The following is a 25191-nucleotide window of genomic DNA, read 5'->3' as shown; positions in this document are numbered from 1 at the left end:
ATGTGTGTTACCTGGGATCATTTCTCAAAACACTGACAGAACCTGGCCGGGCGCGGTGGCTCACGCCTGTAATCTCAGCACTTTGGGAGGCCGAGGGGGAAGGATGACAAGGTCAAGAAATCGAGACCATTCTGGCCAACATGGTGAAATCCTATCTCTACTAAAAACATAAAAATTAGTTGGGTGTGGTGATGTGCACCTGTAATCCTAGCTACTTGGAGGCTGAGGCAAGAGAATCACTTGAACCTGAGAGGCAGAGGTTGCAGTGAGCTGAGATCCACTGCACTCCAGCCTGGCCACAGTGCAAGACTCCATCTCAAAAAACGCAAACAAAAACAAAAAACGGTCAGCACCCGTCTTGTCACAGGTTGGACTTTTGGGACAACCCATACTGAGGCAGAAACTCATGATGCATTTCTTTCAAAGTGCTAAGTAAGTACCTTGATAAATATAAGCTATTGCTAATGTGACTGCAATTACTACCATTAAGAAAAGCTGAAAATGGGTAAATTAATTCCAGTGAAAGACGGTTCAATGAATGGTCAGGAGACCCTGGGGGTCTCTTTGGCCACAGAGTTGGAGTGGGGTTCAGCCTAAGTACTCTCTAGGCTGTCTTTACAACCATTCTCCTTTCTGGAGATGCCCTCCATGGAGAGTGAGAGGCTCAACGTTCTTGCACTAGAAAGAAGGAAAAAAGGAAATTGCATTTGAGGATTACATGGTGTAATAGAAAGACTGCAGACTTTGAAAATAAACCCATTTGGATTAGAATTCTGCTTCTATGTTTACTGCTCATGAGAGCTTGGGCAGGTTATTTAAGTACTCAAAGTTTCACTGTCATTGTGGGTGGTTCTTGTGTGGTTAAATAAGACCATGTTCAAAGCACCAGGCACGGTGCTTGGTACGTGGTACTGGTCCCTCTTCCCTAGCCCATTGCCTCTGCAAATATTCTTCCTCAGCATGGCTTTTATTTTGGAGCATAAGATAGTGGATATTTTTAAACACACATCTTGTAGAGCACATCTACAAAAAGACACTGGCTGCACACCCAACTCAAAGTCCAGCCTTGGTTCTGCATCGCCCTAAGAACCAAGGCGATGAACCTGGGAGCGCTTGCTGAAACATACAGTGCAGTTCATCAATACTCTCCAGAGGAACTTTACAAATATACACTTAAACGGTTTCATGGAGTGCTGCTGTGGTCCCCTCTCCCAGCTCCGGATGCTGATGCTGAATGGTGCATCGAGTCTCCACCAGTTATGGGGATCCAGTGATGATGGGGGTGGTCTTTCTGTTCCCAGGACCTGGGGAAACCATCCACTTTTGTGGCAAGCAAGCATTAAGCCAACTTTGGAGGTTGGGGTAATGAGGGGGTGTAACCTGGATTTATCAAAGAAGGTGCTATTTATTCAGAACAAGGTCAGACACAGAACAGGTAAGGTGATAAATGACAAAGATTGTTTGTTCACCGGTGGACAGCTGTGTAGGGTAGTGCAGCATCTCAGACTGAGAGTCCACTTGTGGGCAGGTATTTGCATGATCTGAGCTATTAATTCCTACCCTGAACAGTTGCTGGCAAGATAAATGATCATACATATACATTATATATGTACACACACATATATAAAATGTGTCTGTATGTGTACATCCATGCATACTCCTATACATAGTATATTTACAAATGTCTAGGCCACCACTGGCCAACAGGATGCTCTATGATGATGGAAATGTTCTATATATATATAATCTCTAGCATGGTAGCCATGAGGCTAATGAGCAACTGAAATATAGATCATGTGAGTGAAGAAACGAATTTTTAATTTATTTTATTCAGTTTTAATTAATCTAATATGTTATTATATAACCACATGTGAATGGTGGCTTCTGTATTGGACAGTGCAGGCCTAAATTGTTTATGTATGTTGAATTTGAATTTGATAAGAACAGCAACAGGCGGAGAGTCTCTTGGGCTTCTGTTACAAGGGCATTCAGTTGTTGCCTGGCTCACAGGCTCTAGGCAAAGCAGCTGGGGAAACCGTAGCTTTGTTCTGCAGATTTTCTGGCTACCTCTCTGGAGGTCTTGGAAATATTTATTCAGAACCTCAAGGTAGGAGGGAAACATCACATTCTACCACACGGTTTCTATGCACAAGCAGGCAGGCTAGAATCGAGCTTTCCTTCCAGAGTTGAGCCAGAGGGGCTTTGGGAGTCTCTGAGATGCACAGTTGCAGGCAACAGAGAATGATAAGAGGAAGAGAGACCCCAGCTCCGAGTTCTGTGTTGAATTTGAGCCCCCTTTTCTATCCTGTAGCCTAGGACTTCTTGTAACTTTTCACAAGCCAACAACCAAAGACTGTAACTCTGAGTAGCAACCATTCTAGATATTATGAAATGTTACTAATTGTTTGTCAAATGCAGTAGTCACTATTATCTTAAGGATTCAAACCACCAGCTGAATTCTAAGAAAATGTGCTTTCTGTCCCAATTTGCACCCAGGACCCTTGTGGACTGGAGTCATAGTGACAGACACTTTACAAGTCAATGTGTAGAAACTCTAGTAGAAAAATGGCATTGCTGCCCTTGGAGAAAACAGAAGTCATTTCTTCAATTGGCTAAGAATCAGAGATGAAACAGCCACTTTTGTTAGAAATCAGACCACAGCCCACCACACATGAAGTCTCTGTGAATTAACTATAAGGTCTTTCATTACATGACAAGAGTTGTTCTAGTGCTGGGATGATCTCGTGTAATGAAAGGAGAGAAATGTGGATTTGACCAAACCTGAGATGACCTTCAGGCACACAATGGCTAAGGGTGTTTCAGTAGACGGTGACAGTTCAGGTCCCCTTCCCTGGGCTGTGCACCACCCCAGGGTGCTGCTGTGAGCACTGGCTGCTAACTGTGGTCTGCTGCCTGTGTCTCTGAAGAATCGCCCTCAGGGTCTATGGAAACCTGGCTGAAAAAGGAACACATAAAACCAATGGTCCTGCCCCCAAGCGGGACAACTGTGTGGTGGTGTTGACGTTCCAAGGCCCCCGGTTGGATGAGGCCACAAGCACATACCTGGTTCCACATCCTTTCTGGGATGCTTCTTCCCCTCACAAATCCCTCACTCCCTTACAGTTCTCCCTGAAAAGCCCTCCATTAATAAAGCACATATACTGAAACCCAGTCTCAGGCTTTGCTTCCAGGCAACCCAGCCTAAAACAGGCATTATCTGTCTAGAGAAGAGTAACTGGAAATGGACAACCCTATACCTCTGCACAGTGTCTGGGGCCTGTTGACTACATTCATGCCATCATTGGTGATATAGAATACAGGCCTCATTCTAACTTGTGGGCTGAGTTACTCTCACTTCTTTTGCTTTCTTTAAAAACCCTTAAGAAGTTTTTATAAAGATAGATCTAGGCTGGAGACTGCTTTGACATTAAGGGCATGGCAGAGGAGCCTGCGATTCAAGTCCCAAGAAGGAGCTTCACTGGCAGAAAAACAAGAGCTAGTGTGTTCCTGTCTGTGTGAATCTTCCATGGCAGCTGTCGTATCTGTTTCTCCCTGGAGCCCCATGGTCATGGGGAAGGCCTTAGAGACTAAGACCGAGGGAAGGGAAAGGACGGTGAGGCTGACAAGGGGAAACCAGAACACAGGCCACCGACTGCCCAGGCTAAAGGTCTTGAGAATGAGTGCTGTGCATCTGTGAGAGAGGGTGCGAGGGAGAGATGGAGGGCGGCTGAAAGAAATATTCCATGCACCTTGGAAAGCTGAAAGACAGGTGGGAGTAAGGACAAGCACACAAACTTGTGTTAAGAATCGCATATTTTCCTAGAAGCCATGGACGCTGGGGTGTGCCTGGGGGTCAGAGGCCAGGCTGGCTACCCCTGGGGAGTCTGGCTTTTTCAGCACCATGGAGAAACTGCCAGCTAGGAAAACTTCCTGATCCTGCCCTGCCATGAGAACTGCTTTCTGCACAGGAGCTGGGTCCCCTGAGAGAGGAGACAGGTGGCTGGATTCTTCTGGGAATGTTGTTACTATGAAATTAAATGAAAAGCATGCTGTGAATTCCAGAGGCAGCGAACTTGGTAGAGAAAGAACAGCATTTTCTCCTCACAGGTAAGGTTTTTGGCTGGCATCATGGCATTGGGAGAGCGTAGGAACAGTATTTTCCGGATGTTTCTTATTTCTCTATTTTTTTGCTCACTTGTCTTTTTGGATTTTCCTACAGTGACCATGTATTGCATTTATGAGAAGAAAAGGAATAAGGCATTCTTATTTTAAAGCAAAAAGGAGCTACATGCTCAGGAACTGTCGGTTTAGAAGAAGGTTAAATTGGAGGAGGTTGGTGGTGGAACAAAAAGAGGCTCTGCAGAAATATTTAAAATAGTCACAGGGTGTTCGTTCCCAGGCCGTGATCTGGAGCTCATTTGCTGCAGAAAATGAAGCATGCTTTCTGGAGGTTTAAGAGTTCTTCTTAGGCAGGGCACAGTGGTTCACGCCTGTAATCCCAGCACTTTGGGAGGCCAAGAAGTGTGGATCACAAGGTCAGGAGTTCAAGACCAGCCTGACCAACATGTTGAAACCCCATCTCTACTAAAAATATAAAAATTAGCCGGGTGTGGTGGCGCATGCCTATAATCCCAACTACTCAGGATGCTGAGGCAGGAGAATCACTTGAACCCAGGAGGCGGAGGTTGCAGTGAGCCAAGATCATGCCACCGCACTCCGGCCTGGGCGACAGAGCGAGACTCAGTCTCAAAAAAAGAAAAGTGCTTCTTTGACCTATTAGAGATGATATGCAAAAGCCTAGTGTTCAAGTCCTATAAAAGACAAACTTGGGGGTGTGGGAGTGGCTTGCATCTTTATTTTATTGCAAATTGTTGCAAGTAAGTGGTTAAGCTGCCTTGTGTTGAGAAATAGGTGTTATTTCCCAGGAGGCCCTGGGGAATGCTTCCTGTGTTATGAATCTTCAACTGTATGATAAAGTTTTGATGCTGTGGCTTGGTGTGGCGGCTCATGCTTGTAATCTTAATACTTTGGGAGGCTGAGGTGGGCAGATCACCTGAGTTCAGGAGTTCGACACCAGCATGGCCAACATGGCGAAACCCCGACTCTACTAAAAATACAAAAATTAGCCAGGCATGGTGGTGCATGCCTGTAATCTGAGTTACCAGGGAGGCTGAGGCAGGAGAATCACTTGAACCTAGGAGGCAGAGGTTGCAGTGAGCCAAGATCGTGCCACTGCACTCCAGCCTGGGTGACAGAGCGAGACTCCGTCTCAAAAAAAAAAAAAAAAGTTATGAAGCTGTGATTGTTTTGATAGAATAATCAAAACAGTAACAATGACAGCCACTCTTTCTCAAGTGCCTAAAATGCCTGCTTTTGTGGCAGTCACATGAGGACACCCAGCAGGTGGCTGTGGTGAGGTTTTCTCCTTCCCCTGTAGCATGGTCAGGTGGGCATGAGCTCGTGCAGGAAGACGCCGTAGCTCACGAATGCTGGTCCACGGTCCCCCAGGTGGCACAGGGCTGAGCACACGCTGACCTCTCACTCCCCTGCTGCTTTCGGCATTGATACCAGGTTTTAACATTTATTTCCAAATTCAGTTAAAATTCACATATTTTGGCACAGCCTTAAAGGAGCCCAGTGAACAGTCTCCTCGGGTGCACAGAGGGGCTGGGGGCAGCCTGTGCTGGGCAGGTCACAGTGTGCCTGGGCTGGCTCCACTCATTCCACACACAGCTGGTGCAGCTGGTCACAGTCAGGTGTATTTTCCCCTTTGATTGTAGCTGAGCATCCTTCACTGACTCTCTTGATAAAGCCTCTTTAGAAAATTGCTTTTCGAATTGACTCCTTCTCTGGGAAGATTAATACCGAGGAAACCCACAGACTTGACAATCACCACTCACTCCACCTTGGAAGCTATTTCCGTGCAGCCTTGCATGTTATGGAGAGTGGCGATTGCCACGGCTGTTGATTCCTCCACCCCACTGCCCCATGAGTGTGCTTCGTGGCAAGCAGCAGGGCCAGCCTGGGGGCTGGTCTCCAAACCTCCCCGTGCAGCCCTGCATTCTCCAACAAGTGTATTTGCCCTAGACCTAACTCATCTGCATCTGAGAACAAGTTCCAGTGTAGGGGTGGATGAGGGACCAGAGAGCATGGAGAGGAGGCAGAGCCCTTCCAACCCAGGCTGAGCCTCCTTCCCACACTTGCCTGGCTGGCCCGCTGGTCCTATTGCCACCAGTTAGGCATCCCATTCATTAAAAAAATATGTATCACCTGCCTACTAAATGCCTGGCACTATTCTAGGCACTAGGGGTATACCAGTGAATATGACAGACAAGGCCCTCTCCTTGTGGGGGGAGGGGGGCAACTGAGTGAGTGCTGAGATAGCTCTCCTGTTTCTTTTCATTGAAAACCCTGCATTGATCTTGAACAAAGTTCCTGGCTAGTTGTGAGATGTTGGGATGGTCACATCTTCAGACCTCGGGGACTTGAACATTATATCCAGTGTTCCCTCTGGCCTCAAATTCCACATGCATGCAGATTATGATGCAATGCTAAGCATATTCAGAAAGTGGGAGACAAACTGCCATTCATCTCAGCATAAGCCCTCATCCCCTCTCTCTCCTCCCACCCGCGGTGCTCCCCTCCTGCCCTCTGTCATAATCACATGGTGCTTGACGAACATTAGAGGTCTGTCCTGCTTGTCCAGTGCAATCTCAGAAAATGAAGCCTGGTATTTACATGTACTTTGACTCAGAGGGCCCCAGTATAACCCAAGCTAACTCTTCCCCTAAATATTGCAATGGTGCTGCCTTTTTGTTAATTGTAAATATTGCTTATGTTCAACTAAATGTAGATGTTGCACCAGTTACACTGTCTGTGAGGGACATTCCAGCCCCCACCTGCTGCTTGCAGAGTGTCTATAAAGATGCAGACATTGAAAGTCTTTCTCCTTTTGCAATAAGGGAATGGGGGTCCAGGCCCCAGGGCCTTGTAAAATGGATAGGACTTTGGAGTTAGGGCCATCTACTTTACCTGCCTGATCCTGTTTTCTCACCTACATTGAGACTAGGTAGGCCAGCCTCCTGTCATTAAGTGAGATGGTGGAAGTAACGAGCTAGCCCAGTGACTATCCAAGAGAATTTCTTAGCAGCAGTTCTTACTGGCACCCTCCCAAGGCTGGCTTTAGGCTTCTGGGATGCTGCAATTGGATGTCATGCTGGGGGAAGGCATGAGGCTGTAAAATGGACCAGCCAGCCTTTCTTGCAGTTTCATCTTCTTGACACTCCTTCATAGAGTTGATGTTATTAAATCTCCACTTCCCATTCTGTTTGCACAATTCAGCATTCCTCCTGCTAAGATGTAGCTACGGATGTGACTTAGACCTGGCTGTCCAAGATGGTAGCCACTAACCACATGTTGCTATTTAAATTTAAATTCATTAGAATGAAACAAAATGAAAACTTTAGATTCTTAATCACAGTCATCCCATTTCTAGCACTCAGTAACCGCAGGCTATTGTATTGGGCAGTGCAGGACATTTTCACCACTGCAGAAAGTCTCTGCACTTCCAAATTTCTCAAGAAATTATTCTGAACTCTAACAAGGAAACAGTTGTTGAGGATCATTTCATGTTGACTTTGGGGAAAGTTAGTTACAATGAAAACTTTCAAAGTGGGTGTTTCAGAATCTCCAGGGGAATGTTTACTGGAACTCCCTCCCCCACCCAAGCCTTACCTTCTCCAGGGGGAGTCACTGAGATACCTGAGAACCCACCATGAGGGGTCAAACTGCCTGGGCTCAGATCCCAGTTTGGCTGCTTAGTAGCTGGGTGATCTTTGGCATGCCATTGACCTTTCCCAACTTCCTTTTATCAGCAATGGCACTGTGAGCTCATAGCAGGGCTGCTCTCACGTGGGGCCTAATGTAGGTCCTGTGTGCACGGAGGAGCTGATTAAGGTCAAGGTCATGTGGTGAAAAGATCCTGGGGTTTGGGTTTAGATGGGCTTTGCTTCAAGTTCTGCTCCGCCCTTTGTGACTCTGAGCACATTTAAAAAAATCCTTTCTGCATCTCAGTTTTCTTGCGAATGAAAAGTAATAATGATAGGACACACCTCCCAGGCTTCCGAGGATTAAATACAGTAACGTATTGCTGTATTACTGTGGTAATGCCTAGCATATACCACATCTAGTAGGTGCTTCTCCCTGGCACACAGCATGGGACAAGTTTGTCATTAAGGCTGCAAAATATTCACCTCCCTGCCCCAACTGTGTGAGTTTAAGACACACCCTCAAGAAACTTCTGTGTATGAAAGAAAGCACATGGCATGTGGCCAGCACTCAACAAAAGTGAGTTCCAGTCTTCGCTTACACTTACAGCCTCTGTGGCCTTGACTGTGTCAATCAACCTGTTTGGAGCTCAGAGAAGCCTGTCTTGCCAAGAGGAGGGATGCAGAAGCGAATAGAGTGATGCATGGACACAGCAGCTTTGGAAAACGGTGAGGGACTGTGTAGCGTAGCTATTTTTATTACAGGACATTTATAACATCACTTGGGACTTGGGCAGCTCTATGTTTTTAGATTATTATAGCACTTGAGCTGAAGCTTTATTTTTTCCATGTGGTGCTGATTAGAGTGAGGCCTTCTAAAATAATGGACTGGTTAATGGAAAAAACGCTCGGCTTGGCAGCAATCCACTTGGTGCCACTTTCTAGGGGTTCAGTGGGTAAACAATGAGGATGCTCGCTCATGGGAAGATGCTTGTCCATGAGAGGATGCTAACCTATGGTGGGCTGCCCGCCTATATCAGGACTCTGGCCCCTGGGAGGATGTCACCTATGGTGCACTGCCAGTCTATGGCAGGATGCTGGCCCATGGGAAGACACTCACCTATGGTGGGCTGCCCGTCTACAGCAGGACACTGGTCCTTGGGAGGATGTCACCTAAGGTGGGCTGCCCTTCTACAGCAATTTGCTGGACCATTGTGGGGGATGCTCACCTATGTTAGGCTGCCCTTCTACGACAGGCTGCTGGCTCATGGGAGGATGGGCATCCTAGGGCACACATTTGATCACTGAAGGATATTTTAGGTTGAGAGGATACATGATTTGGAATTTGCATAAAAATCAGACAATTATTTCACCAAGAATTCTGGAGATTACTATCTTTCTTTATTCTACAGATGTGAGCTAGGAGTGGATGAGAAGGAGAGGCACCATTACATTTATTAAGTGCCAACTGTGTGTCCGCTGTAGACTTGTGTGTTGCTAAAGTCTCCCAGCAGCCTGAGGAGGAAAGACATTAGCTCCATTTCACTGGTGAGGAAAGAGAGAAGAGTCTCTTACTTTGGGGCCCATTAGGATAGAATTCAGGGGATCTAATAATTTCAATGAAAAAACCCATGTCTTAATTTTCACTAACCAGCAGAAACTTTGCTACTTTTTCGATTATGAATGCAGGCCACAAAGCAGAGGGGTGTTAGCACCTCCTTGGACTCTGTCATCAAAGAGCTGGGAGATTTTCATGCCCCATCATGGCCACTGCGTGATCTTGCAGCAGCATTTAGTCATCACTGCTGCTCTGACGTTGTTGTGGCCATTAGACTTCCCGCTAGAGCTTTTTACTTAATGTGCTGACAAGGGAACATATATTTCAGCACGAATTTGTTTTTTTAAAACATTTCTGTAATTGGCTTCAAGACAATTGGTTTCCTTTGCAATCCCATGTATTTAATCTAATGAATTTGGAAAATGTTAGATGGAGATGGGGCTCATAGACGTCATCATGCTGCCAAAGGGAAACAGGGCATGAAGGCTGAGAATTGCTAAAGCAGAGAGTCGGAAAGGTCAAAAGAATTGTCTAAGTTGGTGAAGTCAAGATCAGAGGTCTGGGTAACTGAGTAGAAGGGATGCAGGGGGTCGAGGACCAATGAAGAGTGGTGAGGAGGAAAAAGTCTGAGAGGGGTTGAACTCTGGCCAGGCTCAACGATCCTCAGAAGCATGGCCCAGGCAGGGGATGAATTTTACCGCCATTTAAATGACATAAGCCACGGAGGTATATTCTCACGACAGAATGAGAATGAATGAGCTATGAGTATACACGGTGACCCGGACCAATCTCACAAGCCTCATGCTGAGAAAAAGAAACTGTGCACAAACGCATGCAGACCATGAGATTCCAGTTGGAAAAAGTCCAAGAACTGGTAAAACTGATCTGCAGAGAGAGGAATAAAAGCAAAGGGTATCTGTGGAGCATGTGGACTCGCAGGAAGAGGGCATGGGGAATCTTCCGGGGGTGACGGAATGCCTCATCTCTTGATTCAGTGGTAGTTACCAGGGTGTGTACATTTATCAAAACTCCAATGATACATTTAAGTTCTGTGTATTTCATGGTATGCAAATAATACCTCAGTGATAATAGTAAAAATTAATGATCTCCATTTTACTATTGCATCAATGAGGACAGAGAGAAATTAAGAAGTATCCTTACTGACCTGCCCTCTTGCCAAGGTGAGGCAGTTGGAAGGAAAGTGGGTGCAGTTGACTAACCCAGTGGTTTCTGTGTGGGGAACCCCTCGCTCAAATCCCTCTAAGTGGCAATCCACCTCACTCAGAGGAAAACCAAGTCCTTACATGGTCCCACAAGTATAATAAATAAATAAATTGTGTTACAGTCATACACTGGAACATTGGTCAGCAACAAAAATAAGCTGTAAGTACACATTAAACATGATTGAATCTCACAAAGGTGATTCAAAGCAAAATACTCTAGTTGTAAAACAGGACATAGTGTATGATTCTAGTAAAAACGGAGCAGACAAATTAAGCTATGGAGTTAGAAGTAAGAATATGGCACTGGTGTAGGGATGATAATGGCGGTCACGGGCCCGGGGGGGCCTCAGGGGATGTTAGTCATGTTCTCCTTATTGAGCTGGATGATGCTTACAGTGGTTGATCTGTGCCCTTAGAAATAATGGCATACATCACTGAAACTCTTAAGGCTCACGATCAAAAGCAGGGGCTCTGTGTTCTATGTAAATGGTGCCCCCTGGATTTGTGCAACCCTGCAGCTCTGCTTGGAGGCTGGTTGTCCCCGAGTCAAATCCAGGGCGAGGACTGTGGTGCACACCTGTAATTCCAATACTTCGGGAGGCCAAGGCAGAAGGATTACTTAAGCCCAGGAGTTTGAGACCAGCTTGGGCAACATAGTGAGGCTTTGTCTCTACAAAAAATTAAAAAAATTATACGGGCGTGGTGGCACACGCCTGTGGTCCTAGCTACTTGGGAGTCTGAGGCAAGGGGATTATTGAGACCAGGAGTTCAAGGTTGCAGTGAGCTGTGATCATGCCACTGCACTCCAGCCTAAGTGACAAAGTGCGACACTGTGTCAAAAAAAAAAAAAAATCTGTTGCCCCAAACATGAAGAGGAAATGTGATATTATGCCAATGCCATGGAGCCACCTCAGGGGCACTTTCCACATGCAGCAGAGGGACCACTGCCCCCACTTACTCAGGGTCCTGCACGGAGCCTCCCACACAGTGGAATCTCTCGGGCACGGTTTTCCAGTCTTTAGCCATTTTCACCATGGCACCTGCGTCAAGGACCCCGTAGCCAAAGAGGTGATTAAATTCCAGGCCGACCCCGTTGCGCCGCCACTGGTGGACCTCGTCGTGAAGCTGGTTCCGTTTGGAGGTGAGCACAGTCAGATGCTGCATGTCCCGCCAGGTCAGACCCAGGCTGGATACAGGAAGCAGAGAACAAGAGGGCAAGGGCAAGAAAGGGAGAGAGACACAATGACTAGGAGAAATATCACCCGGGACACAGACTTCTAAGATTCTGGAGTCTCTGTGAACTCTCAAATTCAGGGGAGGGTGTCCATGCACTACTCAGAACCATGATATATGTGAATTAAATACATCTTCTTGCTTTTCTTACTTTAACTGATTTCGGAAGTCTAACACACACACTGGAATGGCTAAATGAAAGAGACTGACAATGCCAAGTGTTGAAGATGTGGAGCAAATGGAAAACATGTACTTTGGTGATGCGGGTGTAAGTTATTCCAACTAAATTGGAAAACTGGCTGTATCTTCCAAAGTTGAGCTTAAGCTATGGCCTGGAAATTCTATTCCTAAGCATATGCCTGACTAAATGTGTACATATTCACCAGACCTGTGTATTAGAATGCTCCTAGCCCCAAATTGTGAAACCCCCACATGCCACCCAAAAATAATGAGTAAACTAACTGAGGTATAACTTATAGAATATGGGGTACTGTACAGCAATGAGAATGAATGAACTTCAGGTACTCTGAATAATATGAAAAAATCTCATAAATACCATGTTGGCCTAAAGAAACCAGGCAGAAAAAAGAACACAGAGTATGATTCCACCTGATTAAAACATAAAAACAAGAACAACAAATCTATGCTGTTGGAGGTCAGGTTAGTGGCCAGCCTTATGGGGTAGTGACTGGGAGGGACCCAGGGAGCTGCTGGGTGCCAGCCATGCTGTTTCTTCATCTGGGAACTGGCATGTGGGTGTGTTCCAGTTTTGAAAATAAGGCTACCAGTTCTTCAAGGGTAGAGAAATTATCTTCAGCATATTTGTATCCTGTAAATAAACTAGGCTTCTTGTAAGTGTTATTGTTTTTGGAAATTCGTGTCTATTACTAATCAATGTCCATGTTTTTCAAGCTGCAAATCATGATTTGTTTTTGGGCCAGGTTATTGCACAGGTTATCTACCTGGGCTGTACATGAACATTTTCTCCTGGGGCATTTAACATCTCGTTGTTCAGGCCTCATCCCAGACCAAGGAAATCAGAATCTCTGGGAGTGACACCCAGGCATTGGAAATCGTTAACACTTCTCAGACCATTCCAGTAGAGAGCCAGTCTTGAGAACCAGTGATTTAATGGCTTAAATCACTAACCCAGTGGTTTCTGTGTGGGGAACACCCCCCATCCCATCCAGGTGGCAATCCACCTCACTCAGAGGAAAATCAAGTCCTTACATTGTCACACAAGTAGAATGAATAAATAAATTGTACTTGTCTCTGTTATTATTTGGATATTACTATTTGGATTTGCTGTTCACGCAGAGACATTCAGTCTTGACTGAATACCAACACCTAATCAGAAGCAGAATACTCTGAATACTCTACCCATACTCTGCACCCAGAGTCACAGGTTCACAGAGCTACTGCCTTATTGGTCATTCTCATACCCTAGTCTACAGATCAGCAACAGGCTGGTGGCTTAAGCATTCCTGGGGAACACACATTGAAAAGTCAGGTTCCTGGGCCACCCATCCCTAGGGATTTGTATTTAGTGAGGCTTGGGTGGGGCTTGGAAATGTATTTTTTTAAAAAACTTTCCCCAGTGTGCTCAATTTTACTAGCTATGAGGGAAATGCAAATCAAAACTATAATGTGACTCCACTGCACGTCCATAAGAATGCGAAAATGCAGAAGACTAATAATACCATATTTTGGCAAGGATGTGGAGCGACTGTAATTCTCATATACTGCTCAAGGTAGGGTCAATGGGTATACCCATTCAGGAAACTATTGGGCAGTATCCACTAGAGTTGCGCATATATGTATTAATGACTCAACATTTTGACTCCCTAGTAGACACTCAACAGAAATGCATTTGTATGTTCACCAAAAGACATATACAAGAATGTTCCTTACAATATCACTCACAGTAGCCCCAAATGGAAACAATCCAAATATCCATTTATACAACAAGGTGATATTCAACAATGAGAATGAATGACCTATAACTACATACAGCAACATGGAGGAATCTCTTAGAATGCTGAGCAACAGGGCACATAAATGGTCTGTTTCTTAATTTGGGTGTGGGCTGCATGGGTCTGTTTATTTTGTTAAAATGTCATGGAGCCATACCTAATGAATTTCTTTGTATATACTATACTTGCTAAAGAGTTTACATTAAAAAATCCATCCCAGGCTGGGTGCTATGGCTCATGCCTGTAATGCCAGCACTTTGGGAGGCCGAGGCAGGCAGATCACTTGAGGTTGGGAGTTTGAGACCAGCCTGACCAACATGGAGAAATTCCGTCTCTACTAAAAATACAAAATTAGCCGGACGTGGTGGCACATGCCTGTAATCCTAGCTACATAGGAGCCTGAGCCAGGAGGATCGCTTGAACCTGGGAGGCAGAGGTTGCAGTGAGCTGAAATTGTGCCATTACTTTCCAGCCTGGGCAGCAAAAGCAAAACATTGTTAAAAAAAAAAAATCAGTGAATCTTTGCCTCAAAAAAAAAAAAAAAAAATTTTCTCCCAAAAAAAAAAAAAAAAAATTCCATCCCCTGGAAGGTCAGTTGGAAACTTTGTTCCAGTCCAGCATGTGGACTACTTTACTCCAGGTGATTTTCTTGAGACAAAAACTGATCTCCTTATGACATCTACCCCTCAAGCCTGGTTCACCCTCTAGAGCCACAGATAAAGCACCAGGTCATATGAGAGAAACCTAAATATTTGAAGGTGGCAGTCATCCCCCACTAAAATTCTTTGAAATTTCTCTGACATTGGTGATATTGGGAGATGGGAGCAGTATTTCCTGTGACTCAAGTAGGCATTTTCAAGCATTGAGCAGAAAAGTACATTAAGATATTAAACTACAAAGTGACCACTGATTAGGAGAGAGAGATGGTTTTCTTTTTCTCCCCTGCAGTCATGGTGTGAGGGTCATGTTATTCACTTTCAAGTCCTGATAGGCATACATTTGGATAATTTGTTGTTATGCCCTGTGGAGGCCATTTCCCTCCTGCCTCTGGCCTCTTGCTTGGAGTAGCTCATCCTGAAGGATGGTTTTCACTTTTGGCTACGGGAGTCCCTTTGCCTAAAGCTAGAGATGCCTTGGAATTTCTCCAGGGTAGCTCTTAGCCGATGACTGACTCATACAAGAAGATGAGAGTCCAGCTCCCTTGCCTGGAGGTAGAACAAACTCTGAGGCCTAATTTACATTGGGGATTAGGCTGAGGCCAGAACTCCTGAAGTTGAGCTCTTGCTTGGATTTTTCCCCATCCCTAACTTCCTTCCCCTACTCCCTTCCTGTCTTTCCTGGGATCCCTTCCTTAATAAATCACGTGCACCAAAACTTCATCTCAGGGTCTGCTTCCAATCTCAGAAAGTTGGTATTTTAAAGAACTTTAGGATCAGCTCCCATGATGGACTTACCCATAAGCTGCCAGGTGTTACATTTTTTTCCTCTTTATGCCAACAGAGAACATTAAATTCATGATTATTGCTTCAAAACAAAGCTTGCCTAAATGGTGACTGCTCTCTTTCCTTTAGCATATCTGGACGTAGATGCTAAAAGAATGGTGACTGATCAAGGCAGAACCATGAATCTCTTTAGGAGTCCAGCAGCCTCACTCCTCCACTTTGATTTATTTAGATCTTTCATTTGTATGCCCGTGGGTCTAGGCAGAGGCATAGGATTTTGTTTCTGAAAAATCCCAGAAGACTGTGAGTCAAGTCCTGACCTCTGAGGTTGAAAGGGCGACCAGAAACCCTTTTCACTTTAGGAGCACGCCTGCTCCCTGGCCCTGCGCGGCTCAGCTACAGGCAGCAGGCTCTGCCATTTGTCTGCTTGCCGATGAAGTGAGCAAGGCTGGCTCAGGCTCTAGGACCCACTCAGGCCCTGAGATGAACGGTTTCATCTTCAGGAAATGTACATTGCATGTGAACAAATTTTGGTTTCTGTGCTCGCAAAAGCAGAGGTCTCTGTGCCTAATAGTTAAGCTTTGACCAGTGTCTTGGCATCACACATTTTCTATCTGACTTTTGTTAGAGGAATCAAAGTTTAGGCTTATCCAAAGAGAGGAGTCACTCTCAATTTGGGGTCTTATCTGTAAAGGGAGTATAATTATGCTTTTTCTCCGTGAAGGTTAAACTAAGTAATCTTTTGAAGTCCTCTTCTATTCTTGCCTCCTTTGCAAATCAGAAAATGCACTGCATACGTAGAGAGAGACAAGCAGGGCTGCCTAGAGATTGATGCTGGGAGCTCTGGTTGCCTAGCAACTCTACTCCCCTTTCCCAGGAGCCTGAATCCAACTTCTCACAAGTTGTTGGGAGCTACAATCTATGACAATTCCCTACACACCTGGCACTTACACTCACACTATGTATGTGGTGTCTGAGGCCCATGTGTTCATTCTGTGAACGTAAGGCCAGCCTCAGGTATCACTAAAAGAAGGCAGAGTAGCAGGTGGGCAGGTACCTCCACTGCTGCTCAAATCCAAGGTATGTCCATTATATGGCCTCTCTGTGGGATGGTGAGGTCATAAGAGTTGGCCTCCTCTTACCTGCAGCTTGGAAGTTTTCCCAGTAAAGCCCATCTCTTGGTCTACACTGCGCGACTTTGCCCATCTTGTCTCAGTGTTAAAAAGTGAATCCACCTCACAAATTAACAAATCTTGAGTAGCAGCACCTTGCTTGCTACATGTTCTGAAACACCAGCTCTTCACTTAGCTGACTGTGAATATCACTGGAGTGGAACAGCCCAGGAATACACAGAGGATAAAGGGGCAAATCTGATGAAGAAAGAAATATCTCCGTGCCCTTACTGGGTATCTGAGGAAGTGGCTGATATGTGCTGCTGGGTGGTGGTGTGTGCTTCAGAGAATGTGATTTGATGGTGTGTGTGTGTGTGTGTGTGTGTGTACATGCACGTGTGCAGGCAGGCACATGGGTCACTTAGAAACGCACAGCAGAATTCTTTGGCCCTGACTATTCGTAGCCTCTCACATCCACATTTGCCTCCATGGACACCTGGCATGTGGGCAGAGAGACATGTGCTAGTCCACCCTGCAGAGCTGGCCCTGGACCCAGAGCTATGAACATACTTAGCCTCTAGAGCCAGTGCAAACACGCCAGCTGCCTCGGGGGCAGCTGCAGATGTCCCAGAGTGCCTCAGAGTGCAGTTGCCGTACAAATCTGTGGTTGCCTGGAAGGGAAGATATTGAGTAATGAGTGAATAAATCACACTATTTTGAACTCCCACACAATGTGGAGCAGGGGATTATCTACTCCATTTATTTATTTATTTATGTAGACAGTCTCACTCTGTTGCCTAGGCTGGAGTGTAGTGGCACAATTGTGGCTCACTGCAACCTCTGTTTCCCAGGTTCAAGTGATTCTCCTGCCTCAGCCTCCCGAATAGCTAGGATTACAGGCACGTGCTACCACACCCAGCTAATTTTTGTATTTTTAGTAGGAATGGGGTTTCACCATGTTGGCCAAGCTTGTCTCAAACTCCTGACTTCAGGTGATCCACCTGCCTTGGCCTCCCAAAGTGCTGAGATTACAGGCGTGGGCCACTGTGCCCGAACTACCACTTTTATTTAAACTATGCTTTGTTCCCAAGAAGATTAAGATGAAACGAAGGGTAAACTTAGCATCCATATGCCTCTCTTTTGCCTTAGATTTTATCTGAGTTTCCTGGTAGCCCATGTAAAAAGGGACACATAATCAGTTATAGTTACACCGTCCACAAGATAAATCAGTTTTTCAAAGAAGCCTATGTGTGGCTATTCCAGAGACTAGACAGAGATTTATTTCCTGAATCCTAAAAGGAAACCTTATGAGGTGGAAAGTGATGCCAATATCCCCACTCTAGTTTTGCTGTATTAGGACTGATCCTTGGAAGGCCAAAGGCCACTTCATCTACATTTCTTTTTTCTTCATGGGGGGAAGAGGGGCATTCCCAAAGAGGGAAGAATCATCACGTTCAGCTGAAGTCTACCTAGAAGGGCAGGCTATTCAAAAGTGTTTCTCTACATATAAAATCCACTGAGACATTCTGAGATGTGTTGAGTGAGTCAAGACAACCCAATACGTGGGTATCAGCTCCACAACTCTTATTTGGAGGGGAGACTGGTGAACAGATATTTAAAGGGCTTTCACAAAGTAAAAAACCTCATTTTCAATGTTTTAGAGCCAGGGTGTTCATTACAATCATGTAAAAGCAACATGAATTCTTCCTTTGTCTGTAGGATCCTCAAGAGAGCCCATTATATTGAGGAAGAAATTACCAAGGAGGTTTAAGGGCATCTATTGAGCAAAATTACAGTATTCAGAGGAAACCCAAAGACTGTCCCCAGCCCAAGTAGAAAGAGTCATAAATAAAGGTTGAGGATGAGGTTACACCACTGAGAGGCCTTAGCTTCCAGGAGTGAGAGTGAAGTGTCACCTCACCTGTCCCTGCCTGCTCTGCCCTTCTCCCTTTCTGTCCATACAACTTATAGGATAAGATGCGTGAAAGCCCCCTTCTGTTTGGGAGGAGGTGGCACATTCTTCATCCTCCCCAAGACCAAGGGGGAATGCAGGAGGGCTGATGGGAAGGACAGGCTGTTAAGGTCTGTGTCCCTTCCAGGTAAAGGGCTTTTCCTGGTTCATATGAGGGCATGGTCAACTTGCCAAGGTGGGATCCACATGGGAGTGTGGGATCCAAACCCTGGATGATAATAATGAATTGTTCTGAGCTCCTGTCCTCCTCTCTTGAAAAACCTCAGTGGAGATGGGTACAGCCAGTCAGGGTATAACTCATGCATGACTACCGGACAACGTACTAAATCCTGGTTTGGAGGCATGAGAAAAGGCTGATCTGAGGAAAAGATCCAAAAAGGCTTATTGTGCTTTACAGGTGATGCATTTCCCAGGGGCTTGGAAAATTCGTCATTACATTTAGTTGCTGAGAAAGAAAGATTTTTTTTTTTTTTGCTCAAAAAAGAACAACCATCTAAATCTATGATTATTAACCTTTTTGTTCTAAAAATCACGGATTCATTTTAAAATACGATGAAAATCACAACTCTTTCCCTGAGAAAATAACAGATGCATGTGCAATTTTAGGGAGGTTTATGGATCCAGAAAAGTCCATCCACCAATGCTGTTTCTTAAATTACTATAAATACACAGATGGGTTCTTGTTTCAGATGGGGTCACGGTGTGATGCCTTGGTTCTTACAGTGAGTTAGTTATTCTTGTAAGTGATGGAACGGGCAACTGATTGATAAACCAGACTTCATCATTATTTGTAAGCCAAAAACAGTAAATAAGAAAATCTATGGAAAATGATCTGGAAAGGAGTCCTCACCGATCGTGCTACTAGCTTGCAGACGGGAGGTCTGTGCCTTATTAGAAAGCAGGGCTGGGCATGTAGAAAAGGGGTCTTCCCCTCAGAGCCTGAACTAAGGCTCTGAGGGAGGGGACAGGAAGGGAGCAAGTTAGTGTCCCAGCATCCCACCCTGACACAGAGGCTCAGTGGCCCTAAGGAGACAAGGACAGAAGGGGCTGCACTCACCACACCGGCCTCAGGGTTCCTCTTCCTCCCGTTGCTGAAGGTGGAAGCCAGGGTGGAGGAGCAGCTCTCATCGTACAGGGCGGTCCTGCCGTCGTTGATGGCAGAGTTGATGGAGATGGTCCACATGCTGGAGGCGTAGCCGTCACAGTTGCAGTCATCGTAGCTGCCGCCGTCCCCAGAGGCCCACACGTAGATGCTGCCTTTGCCGCCGCGGCCCTGGGGAGAGCAGGGGAGACGCTGCCGCTACCCCACAGCCTGGGCTGCAAGGGGGCAGGGTTGGGTCCCAGCCCAGGGGAGGTCCCCGGCCCAGGAGGGTCAGGAGCTGGGCTTCTTCAGCAGCCGGACCTAAAGATGGGCTCATTTTTCAAACTGGGTTGGACACCATATGCTTCTGGCAGGGCGTCTTGGGAAACTTTTTTTTTCCAGGAAGAATCCAATCTACAAAAGTTACCTGAATTTACAATTTAAGCTGGGGATAATGAGGTAAGAAAAGTGGGAAGAATTGCCTTAAAATTTACAAATAAACTACTTTTTAAAAACGCTATAAAGGTAGTACATGCTCATGATAAAAAGTCTAAGTATATGGAAGGGAAAATAAAAAACTCTCTAGAGGTAATTATTAACTCATTCGTACATCTCCTTCTGTAGCAGACATTTTTCTGTGAAAATGTAAGCATATGGACGTATATTTTTTCTTAGCTACATAAGCTATACAAAACATTTATAGAAGATATATTCCTTTTATTTTAAATAGCTATACATCATATATAAATTTAAATATGATATGTAGACATTGTAAATATAAAGCATAGATTTACCCCAATATATATAAAAATCTTACATATGTGTGTGTGCATATGTATATAGTTTTTCTTTTTTATTCAACTGGATCATACTAGAATCTTCTTAAACACAATAATATATGACATTTTCCTTGTGAAAGGGAACACCAAATACAGGAGGAAAGTCTAGCAGGAGCAAGTAAAACACACAGTGAATAAAATCTTCAACACCTAGTAGTATGCACAGCAGTGACTGCGAGATGCTAATTAGTTTAAATGGCAAGCTTTGCATAAATCCCTGAAGTCAACACGGTTCTTCTCCTGAAACCATGTTCCTAGAGGTTTTTAAAAATCCTTCCTCCCCGCCCCCACGTCTTCTCTGGGTATTCTCCCCTTTACCTAAGCAACCCAGGATTGGACCATTTGCTACTGGCTTCCCACTTCCCTACCCCCAAGGTAGTGGGGCATGGGGCTGGTTAGTTTTTGCCTGTGTGCTGGGAGGGTAGACAGGAGCACAGCCATGCAGTGTGAGAGGCAAGGGGCAGGTGCAACCTCCAGCGACCCCACAGCCTAGCCCAGGGCGACTCCGTGACCCCTCTAGAGGCAGAGGACACAAGAAATTATCATGGGAAGTCCCTCCCTATGTGGCCACCAGGTGTCCACAGTCCTTATGCTTGGAACTGACACAGAATCTGTGGTTTAAGGGTGGAGAAGCCAGAAGGAAGAGAAATGATTGGATTACCTCCAAGCTCTCTCTGCTTCCTGACAAGAAGACATTTTCAATTGCTTCTAACAGGACTGGGAATTAATTAGCCTGTGATTGACTGAATCGACAAGTGAACAAATATTTATTCAGCCACTAGCTGGGAACTGTTTGCAGCATCTTGATAGATCTATGCTGGAAAACTCCAACCAAAACAAGGACCTGCTCTCAGAAACCAGGACAGCAAGGGAAATAGATCATCCCTACAGCCGGTGCAGAGGATCTCTCAAACAGACTCAGATTTGGGCTTGATATCAAGAAATAGCAAAGTGTGGCTGGGCGTGGTGGCTCACGCCTGTAATCCAGCACTTTGGGAGGTTGAGGCAGGTGGATCACCTGAGGTAGGGAGTTCGAGACCAGCTTGGCCAACATGATGAAACCCTGTCTCTACTAAAAAAACAAAAACTCGCTGGGTATGGTGATGCATGTCTGTAATCCCAGCTACTGGGGAGACTGAGGCAGAAGAATCACTTGAACCTAGGAGGCAGAGGTTGCAGTGAGTCAAGAGCGCACCACTGCACTCCAGCTTGGGTAACAGAGCGAGACTCTGTCTCAAAAAAAAAAAAAATAGCAAAGTGCAACTGATGTGAATTACGATAAATGGGTGAAGCTATCTGCAGAACTTTCTCCTGAATCTATCCACATGCAGGCTGCTAGTGAGGTGAAGCGACCTTTACTACAATGAAGGAAATTGATGCTAAACAATCTCTTCTTGGTGTGGGGAGTATGGCAGATTGATCGTGACCCTAATTATTCATGATTCCCTGTATTTATGCCCTGTGCACTATGCCTTTGCAGCTCCACCCATCAAAAGGAGCGGTCTATTTCCCACCACTAGAATCCAAGCTGGCTTTATGTCTTGCTTTGGCCAACAGAATGTGGTGGAAAGTGATTCTGTGTGAGTTCCAAGCATAAGTCTCAAGAACGCCTATGTTCTCTGATCTCTCCCAGAACTCCATCGCACCTTGAAGATAAGCCTAGATTAGCCTCCTGATTGATAAGAGACAAGTATTCCAGACCAATTCACTGCCCCCGCTGCCAGCTGCCAGGCATGGGAGGGAGGCCATCCTTGGTCAGCTGGTCTCTAGCGTACTCTCCTAAGATTAGCCAAGCCTGGCCCAGATCAGCAGAACATCCCTGCTGACCTGTAGAGCCGAGAGCAAAATGAAATGATTGTTATTTTAAGCTACTGAGTTTTGGGGCAGTTTGTTAAGCAGCCAGCTCACTGATACACAGAGAGCAACTGTCAGCCTGTTTCTGAACAGTAAACAGCAAGCATTAATTTTGTTTTAAACCGTCAGATTTGCCCACAAGAATACTTGGTTTTCTAGGAATATTAAACTTTGTTTTCCTAAGCTAGATAGGTCACATGAGGCAACAATAATTGTGTACTTGCTTCTAGTGATTGCGTTTTAGCACCAAATGGTCCCTGACTTCTGGAGAAGATGGGCCAGTGAGGAAAAAACCTGAGTTCTGGGAGCAGAAATGAGGGGAAGGGACCTCCGTAAGGGTACTGAGAGCCGGTTATGGGACGGGGCTGTTGCTGGCATGCCACCCTACTTTGGTTTGAACTTATATGTCCCCCACCAAATTCATATATTGGAATGTAAGAGCCAATGTGACAGTCTTAAGAGTGGGAGCTTTAGGAGGTAGTTAAGTCGTGAGAGTTTTGTCCTCAGGAATGGGATCACTGCCCTTATAAAAGGGCTCCAGGGAAATAGCTAGGCCCCTTTTAACCCTTCCACAATGTGAAGACCCAGCGTTTGTCTTCAAGGCACATCCTGGAAGGATACAGCAACAAGGCACCATCCTGGAAACAAAGACGGAGCTTTTGCAAGACACCGAACCTGCCAGTACCTCGATCTTGGGTTTCCCAGCCTCCCGCGCCACAAGAAATAAATTTCTGTTCTTTGTAAATTACCCGGTCTGCTGCATAATGTCATAGTAGCACACACGTTCCTGTTAAAATAATGCCCTATGAACCATTTCTGCCTTTCAGCTTCGCCTGAACAGGAGCTAGGCAGAAACCAAGACAGAACAACTATGGCTCACATCCAAACCATAACCCGTTAGAGGAGAGAGGGCAGAAAACAAAGGCTGACAATCACGGCAAGCATTTCTGTAGCACTTACTGCATGCCAGGGACTTGCTAAGTACGTTACACATTATCCCATTCAGTCCCCACAGCCACCTTACAGGCAGCCCCATTTACACTAGCCACGGAAAGGACAAAATACTTAGGACGAAACTCAACAAATTAAAAAAATAATAATAAAGCTAAGGAAGTGCTAAATAAGGCTTTGAAACTCTCTGAACTCTATGGAAGGGGGGATGAAGAGGAAGATTTGATCCCATGGAAAGATATTGGCCATGTTCTTGAATAGAAAGACAGGATCACAGAGAAGTCAATTTTCCAACTATGTTAATATACAAATGTAACATTATCCCAATAAATATACAATGTATCAACTGAGATTCAGCCACGCAAATATTGTCACATTTGACAGGTCTCAGAGGGAATTTTATCCAGCGAACAGGTGATAAAGAAAAGCCCGAAACCCAAAAGGGACATGGGAAGTCACCCATGGGTTAGAGGGTGACCCTGGCGCTGGCGGACAAAGGGAGGACATGGCCTGGGAGCCAGCACTGTGGGCGGAGCTGGGTCTGCAGGGGCGGGGCTGTCTGCTGGGGGGCGGGGTCTCTGCCCTAATCTTGCAGCATATGCTCAGTGAGTGGAAGATTGATTGTGACCCTAATTATTCATGATTCCCTGTATTTATGCCCTGTGCACTATGCCTTTGCAGTCCCAGCTGCCTGAGGCAAGTAGGCCAGCCTGGTGGCTCATGCCTGTAATCCCAGTACTCTGGGAGGTGGAGGCTGAGGTGAGAGGAGCGCTTGAGGCCAAGAGTTTGAGACCAGCCTGGGCAAAGCAGCGAGAGCCCCACTCACCACCATCTGTACAAAATAAAAAATTAGCTTGACGTGGTGGGGCATGCTTGTGGTCCTAGCTACTCGGGAGCCCAGGAGTTTGAGGAGTTTGAGTCTGCAGTGAGCTATAAGTAAAGAGCCTGTCTTAAAAAAAAAAAAAAAGGCAAGTTCATTTAGGTGAAATTAAATGAGTGGTGCTACTCTTCTTTTGGAGTTTGGTGAGATTATAGTGTTTTTCCAAAGTTTTCATCAAATGGAAACTTAACCTAGGCACTATGGCATGTACTTAACCGCCCTGGTTCTCAACCCTTGTGGACTTTTGCTCTAGGGGGCAGTGATGGAGACATTTTTGGTGGTCACAACTGTGTGTGTGTTTTAGTAGCATCTAGTGGATAAAGGCCAGGGAGACTACTAAACTATGCAAAGGACAGCCTTGTCACCACTGGCAAAGCAGTATCCAGTATTCAGTCCAGGATGAGCAACGCCGCTGACCCCAATGGTAAAGAGCAGTGAGTTGGAACTTGCTGGGCATGACCTAACGTAGCCTCTCACAAGCCCAAAACTTCTGAAATGTTCATGCAAATTTTTTATTTTGCTCATCATATAAAATGAATGTTATAAATTGCCTACTGTCAGCTAGGGTGACATTCCAGCTAGAGACTGGTGCAGTGGCTTGCTGTGTACCCAGCGCATCACCTACGTTTGAGGAGGTAGAAATTTGAGAAACTTTAACCAATGGATAGTGACCCAAGTTAATGATCAGAGCAGATGCCAGTCCAGGGTTGGATGGCTGCAGGGTGCAGACCCCTCGTGAGGCAAGCCTTGGAGAGCTTATCTTTTTGTAAACACGCAATTATAGTAATTTTTTCCAGTTACCTTGATTTCTTCATACAACATTAGCATACCTTAGAAAAAGTTATTGCATTTTTTAGTATGAAAATAAAACTTATTGTAGAATAATTGAAATATAGAAGATGAAAGAAATAAAAATCCTTTATAATCTTAGATAAATAGATAATCACTGGTGATATTTTGTGGATCTCTGCCAATTTTACATATAAATGCAAAGTATAAGAACAGTCTTGAAAGTGAAATTGGGGTAATAAAAATAGATTGACTTTCTTGGCCTGCTTAAAAGGTGTTTCTTACTATTATATAATTAACATTTCTTTATGTGATTAAATAATCTTCTACACCATACTTTTTAAAATTAGTTTTATTACATAGCCATTCTACAATTTATTTACACCTCTTCTTGAATGTACATGGAATATTGTCCTTAGTTTTTAATACAGGTATTGATCGACTTACGACCTATGCAACTTACGACCATTCGACTTTACCACCACAATCGCTAGCCATGACTGCTCCGCGTCTGGCAG

At 45.2% G+C, this 25191-nt stretch overlaps 1 protein-coding gene across 2 annotated transcripts in view; it reads right to left on the bottom strand.

Annotated features, from left to right (window-relative positions):
• The window catches only part of PCSK2 (proprotein convertase subtilisin/kexin type 2), a 244114-nt gene that overhangs the window by 3896 nt on the left and 215027 nt on the right, over positions 1-25191 (bottom strand). For both annotated transcript variants that reach the window (XM_032248043.1, XM_032248044.1), the window contains 3 exons: positions 19337-19552; positions 16878-16978; positions 11506-11733 (listed from right to left, as the gene is read on the bottom strand). In XM_032248043.1, the coding sequence (XP_032103934.1) occupies positions 11506-11733; positions 16878-16978; positions 19337-19552 (545 nt within the window). The remainder of the gene's footprint in view (positions 1-11505; positions 11734-16877; positions 16979-19336; positions 19553-25191) is intronic.

The sequence above is a fragment of the Sapajus apella genome, unplaced genomic scaffold (assembly GCF_009761245.1).
Source record: "Sapajus apella isolate SASKATOON/1434 unplaced genomic scaffold, GSC_monkey_1.0 scaffold65, whole genome shotgun sequence".
Classification (NCBI taxonomy): Eukaryota; Metazoa; Chordata; class Mammalia; order Primates; family Cebidae; genus Sapajus; species Sapajus apella.
Note: the sequence above shows the minus strand (reverse complement) of the source record. Positions and strands in the feature narration are given on the sequence as shown.